The following is a 6,373-nucleotide window of genomic DNA, read 5'->3' as shown; positions in this document are numbered from 1 at the left end:
CAAATAATTAACAAATAATTCCTAGGTCTAGCAACAGGCAATGGTTACCCCTTCATGGTAACCCCAAACCTAATGTCACCCCACACGATGACCTCTAATGCAAAAAATAAATTACTCTACACATTTATTTCAACTGCAATAATAAAAAGCAAAGAATACGATACGGAGAGGACCACGTCTGAAGGTCCATAAATATCTCGAGACGCGAATTCACCACTTCAGGTCTATTACTATTCATCCTAAAGTCATCAGCAACCACAGCAACACGAAAACAGCACCCGGCACCCGAACGTCCAAGGGCAAAATCGTCCAACTTTCACTGTATTGCTCCAAACTGAAATCTGAAAACACTGCAAGGTCCATCTCGTCATGGGGAAGATTCTGTCTGAAGACCACTTCGCCAGAATCGGACGGACGTACCCTTACGTGTCGTCGTCACGCGTCGCGCCGGTCGGCCACTTGCCGGTGACTTGTCATCCTTCCGGCTTCTTCTTTGCTTGCACAGTCCACCGGTGGTGTCTGTTTTGCCAAACTTCTTTTGGTTTCACCAGAAAACACTAAAACAGATCTGACAGAAAATTTAAAAAATCGAACAGTTTCTGCCTCTGATTTTCACATCCGTTTCTGACCACTTTCAGCTCGTTTTTCGCCCCAAAAATCATAGATTTATCAACAACACAAGCTCTGATACCATTTGTAGCGGAAATCCCTCTATAAATCTTGATTCCGGGCTCATAAAACAACCAAACGAACACCGGTTTATCTTGGCTCGACCCAAGACTTTCGCCTTCACTTTGGATTGTCCAAACTCTCTCAAACCCCACAAAGGAGAAGGGTGGTGGTGTTAGCAATCCACAAAGGTGGAGAGGAAGAAGAACAGTGTTTGAATCTTACTCACAACCTCACATAGCTTTCCTCTCTCTCAGTTGCCTCTCTTCTCTCAACTCTCCTCTCCATTGCTACAACAGACACACACCACCAAAACGGCTAGGAGATAAATACATATATATGTTAGTTTAGGTCACTCCAATTGGGCCTAGGGTTCACTAAGAGGGCTACCAATTATCCTAAACTAATGGGCCAATATTCAACTCCATGTTAATCACTAATTGGTCCAACTAACCAAATAATCATCCAACCCAAACCCGAGCCATCCAAAAGTGTAGTTCGTCTCTTAGCCGAGCCAAGTCCATGGTGTCGATAAATAATCCGACAACTGCTTTAAATCATCACCCAGATTATTGGGTATCAAAAAACCCAACAATTACTCTATATTCAATCAATTGTAAGAACAGAGAAAGGGTATTTTTATTATAAGGAAATTGCAAACTTAATTCTGATGAGTAGTCTATCAATCTCTTAATATGTTCTAGTCATGTATCTCACTGATTATCATTGTGCTCATAATATGAATTGTGTACGCAGCCACATATTCGCACTTCTTTTGACTTCTTATTGGGAATATTTTCTGAAATATTGGTTTCACTTGTTTCAGGTTGGTTACCTGCTTAGCTTGGGTGATCTACATCCAATTAAACCTCTATTGTCAATTTCAATTTTTTTTTTTTTTAACGAAATCAATTTTTTGAAGATGTACACTGCATTGCAAAAGATTCACTTGGACAAGGATGCTGAGCCCACAGTTTAAGGAGACTATCGCTCAGGTCGTCACCCCATAGAAGCTAGTGGATTCGTCTACTTTATTCAGCCATTAAATTTCTATGAATGCAATTTGTGATGGTTTAACCTTCTTGGTGTGTATGCAGGCTCTGTTCGACTTGGAAACTACAAACCAAGGATGAAGAGTGACTTGAAAGATCTTTACATCAACGATACAATGTAAAAGTTATCTTGATTAACACTTATTCTATGCCCAATCACCATTTTGTTGCATGTTGATCATCACTCCATTTTATATTGTGCAGGTAAATTGATGATTCAGGAGAAAGAAGGTTCTTGTAATCCATATTTGTTATTTCTTAAGAAAGCTTTCCGCAAGATTCTTTATCTTAGACTAGTAAGAGCTTGAGAAGAAGTTCAGCGGGAAGCTATATAATGCTGCTACTATGATGTCATGTTAAGGATTTGCTCCATTTATCTAACCAAAATTGCAATACCCCCTTCCCCAACTTTGTTCAGAAAGGGAAAAAATAAGGGAAAAAACTTAATCTTCACTTACCAAGTAGGGGGATGCAACTTTTTCTACCTTTCCACTTCTACATAACTTTGATCAATCTATTAAGATATTATTTGCACTTGTCTTGTGTTAATAATACTTAAATGGTGTTGTTTTGCGGATGAATGCTAGTGATGTTGCCAAGGCTAGTAAGATGAAATAAATTTCCGTGATTTTATGCTTTCCATTTTGTCATTTTTTTCGTTTTCTCTTATTAAATTTTATTAGTAATTGTTATATATGCAATGACAATTATCATTTTGTAGCTACTATTGTTTCTTGTTAATTTTGTTATTTTCTCCTGTGCATTTTTTTTATATTTATTAATTTAAAACAACTTATTAGATATAGCAACTAACATGTGGTTGTTGAAAATTCAACTAAACAATTAGTCAAAATATTAGCAGCGACCAAATATTAATTGTTAAATGTCTTTAGTGGTTTTTATTTAAAACTTGACAAAAATGGATTTTGGTTGTTAAATATCTTTCTGCAATAAAATTTTGGTTGTTAAGTGATTATAAAAATAAAAAATTGCCCATTCATTGACCAATGATTGGTTTGTGATAGGTACTATTTTTATCAACTATTCTTCATGGACCAATATTTGATAGGGATATCAAAAATACTCGTTAAACTCGATACTCGTGGGGTCTCGTCTCGAACGGGGCGGGGATTATTCGCTTCATCGGTCGGGTATGGAGTGAGGAATTCCTCCGAGGCAGGTATGGGTAACAGAGCCCTGCCTCGCTTAATTTTTTTTTATTTTTTTTATGAAGAATTCAATATTTTAAATGGAAAAACTCCATGAAATTTCATTTATTCTAATAGAAGATGGCAACTAAGATTGTATAAGGAATATGATAAATAATAAGAATTTTAGTTAAATATATTTGAATAATTTAACTTTTAAAAATAAATTACTTAATTAAAAAATTTAATTATTATAGCCTCAATTAAAGGAATGAGAGCAATAAATAAATTATTAAAAATTAAATGGGTACATAAATGGGACAATCACCCAAACCTGTCCCGCCCTACCTCAAACTAGTAACGAGTCAAGTAGTGGACGAGAAAATGCCCCGCAGGGTGGGGATCCCGTCCCACCCCAAACCCGTCCCGTTACCAACCTTAATATATGGTCGTTAATGGTGCACCTTCATTGAACAAATATTGGGTGCTAAAAATTCACAATAGATTTAATTGATGCTTTTTACCGACCATAGTTTAGTTGGAAAAGTGTGCAAATCTACTAGTTTTTTACAATTATTAGTTGCCAAACCAAATCCTTTACCAACCAAAGTTAGGTTACTGAATGTTCTAGAATCAGCGACCAATTATAAGTTGGCCGATAAAGACATTCATCTATGGTGAATTAGGGACCAACTAGCAACCATGGTTTTTTGGTCTCTGAAGATCCTTTCTGACCAATACTTTGAGGGCTCCAGAACTAATCATCATATACCTTCACCATATCTAGAATTTTTCTATTCACTCTTTCAGTTACTCCATTTTGCTATGGAGAAAAGGGACAATTTATATCTTAGAATTCCATTTTCTTTACAACTCATGTCAAATTCAGTATTGCAAAATTCTAAACCATTATCGATTATAAGGATTTTAATTTTCTTTCCAATCTGATTTTCAATCAAAGTTTTTCAAGTTTTAAACTTTTCAAAGCTTTAAGATTTTTGCTTTAATAAAAAAAAATCCATATTTTTCTTGAAAAATCATCAATCAAGGATAGGAAATATTTATTTCCCTATTGAGTGACAATAGATGAAGGAATATACTAAATAATGGAAGTAGTCTTATGTTTTCCATTATTAAAGTGGAGTCTATAATGTTTGCCTAAGATGCAATGTTCACAGAAAAGGTACTTTTGAAATAATAGCAGATTAATATTTTTTTTCTTATTTTGTGTAGTTAACATTGTTAATGTGTATTAAGATCATAACCTGACCATAATTATAACAGCCTTCGTTAGGAATTCAATTTTTTCTACTAAAAATGTTAATTTTTAAAGTTAAACATTAATTTCTACCATGCATTACTTAGGACCTTCAAGAACTAACCACTTATCCATCACTAATTCCCAAAAATCGCATTATAGATTATACATTTTTTAATTTTCGTTGTCTTAATTTGTTGACGGAACCAAGACTACAAGCTTTTCACGCATGAGTTAGGTGGAGGAGTTTGGGAGAGTTTTGTAATCCCTCACGAATTGGAAACAAGCTAGAACTATCTGGGTAAGGGACAAGGATGGGTTCTTCGGGGATAACAATATTTTGGTTTGCATCAACGAAAGAAGATGGATTGAAGATGCCGTGTTATTGATATTCATTTAGATAAAACGTACTTTTCTTAATGAGTGCAATACTATAGTGCTTTGCCTAATTAACCGTTACAAACTTTTGGATTTCCAAGTGTCCAAATCGCCAAAACAAGTCACGGGTTCAATCAGTTTTGGTTAATGATTCGGTTTAGTAGCTGGGAATTTCTTGGTTTACAATATAGTTCATTTTGAAGCACTACCGGGACCAGTTTTATGGCAGATTTTCAATTTTCTTAGTCGAAATAATCTCCGTCGAGTCCTGTTTTATCAACGCAGGTTTTCGTTGTTCCTATGTGAGTTTTCATCTTTGCTCAATCCGAACTCACCATGACATATCAACTCCTCAAAAAACTTTTACTTTTTTCTGTAAAACTCGTCAAGATTTGGTAGAATGCACTACTAATTTACAAAGAAATTTGTGCAAAATGTTTGAAGGCAAATTCGTGCTCATGACAATTTACTTCCAAAACGTACAAATTTATTTTTGCATAATTTACGAATTTAAGTGCATGGGTATCTATAAGTTTCATTTATTTTACCACAGTTCGTGCACAATTTGATTTGAGGGTATCAACTTTTATAGTTTCTTGTTGATTGTGAACGCTCAAACATGTTTTTTTGCTAAATTTAGCGCTGTTTAATTCGTGTCTAAGGCCTACAAAAATATAAATACAAATAATTCGGCACCCCAAAGATCTTTCGTTACACAATCAAACTCGACTCCAAATTGAGCATGTCAAAGTCGACTCTGAATTGAGCATCGGAGTCAAGTTGGATATGACTTGTTAATTTGGGACTAAGCAATGGACGAACTTATACACTTAGAATTTATGGTATTAACATGCTCCAATAAATTGTTCACTTTAAAAATATTATATTTTACATTACTAAAATTTGCTTTTTGAATAAATTTGAGTACAAAATCAAAGATCTGCAATCAAGTAGTTTATTTTGGTTGTGCCATGAAAATAATCATTAGGTTTGAAGAAATGCATCAGAGTGAAACTTTATTAATTACACCATGAATTCTTCCGCGGCTGCTTGTGCTATCCCACCACCGTATCCTGCACCAAATCCAAATCCACTACCAGATCCTCCACCCAATCCGCCTCCGCCTCCGCCACCAAAACCTCCTCCTCCTCCCTGAGCACCTCCTCCAAACCCACCACCAAATCCTTCTCCGAAACCAGAACCACCCCCTGTTCCTCCTCCTCCACCTCCACCACCACCTCCACCCCCACCGCCACCTCCTAAATGATGAAAAATGAATTTTGCATCATCGAAAGAACCGTCTGAGCCTACTAGCTTTCTCGCGGTGGTGGTGCAAATAAGAACACCAAGAAGAACCAAGAGAACAAATTTGGAAGTCATCTCAATATGCAAGGAAAAGATAACTTTGATGATGAGAATTTAGGACACGAAGACGTGATTATATAATGCTTGAATACCATTTATTTGCATTAAAGTTCATGCTTGAATTAATGTGTGAGTTAGTGGAGGTCTCATTAATTTGACGGTTATTAAGTAAGTACTAGTGATTTAATTTATTTTTTTATAGTTATTGATGTTTATATTCCTTAGTGGTTTATACACGTTTTCAGATCTTTCCAGGCGTTTGGCTGTTTATGAAACTCGTTTTAATTCATATTTAATAGTTCAACAATTCAGATTACACAGTTACGTAAATTTCCATTCCAATTTTCATGGGTTGTTTTTCTTAAGTTACCCAAACTTTTACTTTCCAGTTTTCCTTCCATCGTTGTTAATGCATCCCTATTTTTTTTTTTTTTTTCCAAAATTGTATATAAAGACAGATGGTGGTAAAAGTAAATGAATACCCAGATAACAACAAGAAACTC

General features: G+C 35.3%; 2 protein-coding genes across 2 annotated transcripts in view; both read right to left on the bottom strand.

Annotated features, from left to right (window-relative positions):
* The window catches only part of LOC111387141 (keratin, type II cytoskeletal 3-like), a 7,340-nt gene extending 6,383 nt beyond the window's left edge, over nucleotides 1-957 (bottom strand). Inside the window, exons 1-3 of the mRNA XM_023011673.1 lie at nucleotides 902-957; nucleotides 464-568; nucleotides 160-239 (exon numbers count right to left, since the gene is read on the bottom strand). Of these exons, the coding sequence (XP_022867441.1) occupies nucleotides 160-239; nucleotides 464-568; nucleotides 902-957 (241 nt within the window). The remainder of the gene's footprint in view (nucleotides 1-159; nucleotides 240-463; nucleotides 569-901) is intronic.
* A 2,605-nt stretch (nucleotides 958-3,562) lies between these two features.
* On the bottom strand, nucleotides 3,563-5,885 carry LOC111387140 (glycine-rich protein 5-like). The gene is made up of 2 exons (XM_023011672.1): nucleotides 5,533-5,885; nucleotides 3,563-3,641 (listed from the first exon to the last, which is right to left on the bottom strand). Exons 1-2 carry the CDS (start codon nucleotides 5,883-5,885, stop codon nucleotides 3,563-3,565), a joined length of 432 nt encoding a protein of 143 aa, XP_022867440.1.
* Between the last annotated feature and the right edge of the window lie 488 nt (nucleotides 5,886-6,373).

This window comes from Olea europaea, unplaced genomic scaffold (genome assembly GCF_002742605.1).
Source record: "Olea europaea var. sylvestris unplaced genomic scaffold, O_europaea_v1 scaffold392, whole genome shotgun sequence".
NCBI lineage: Eukaryota > Viridiplantae > Streptophyta > Magnoliopsida > Lamiales > Oleaceae > Olea > Olea europaea.
Note: the sequence above shows the minus strand (reverse complement) of the source record. Positions and strands in the feature narration are given on the sequence as shown.

Coding starts and splice junctions, on each gene's coding strand:
- LOC111387140 (XM_023011672.1), bottom strand. CDS start 5,885: ATGACTTCCAAATTTGTTCTCTTGGTTCTTCTTGGTGTTCTTATTTGC. Junction 3,642..5,532: donor GCCGCGGAAGAATTCATGGT/GTAATTAATAAA, acceptor GATATGGTGAAG/GTATATGATGATTAGTTCTG.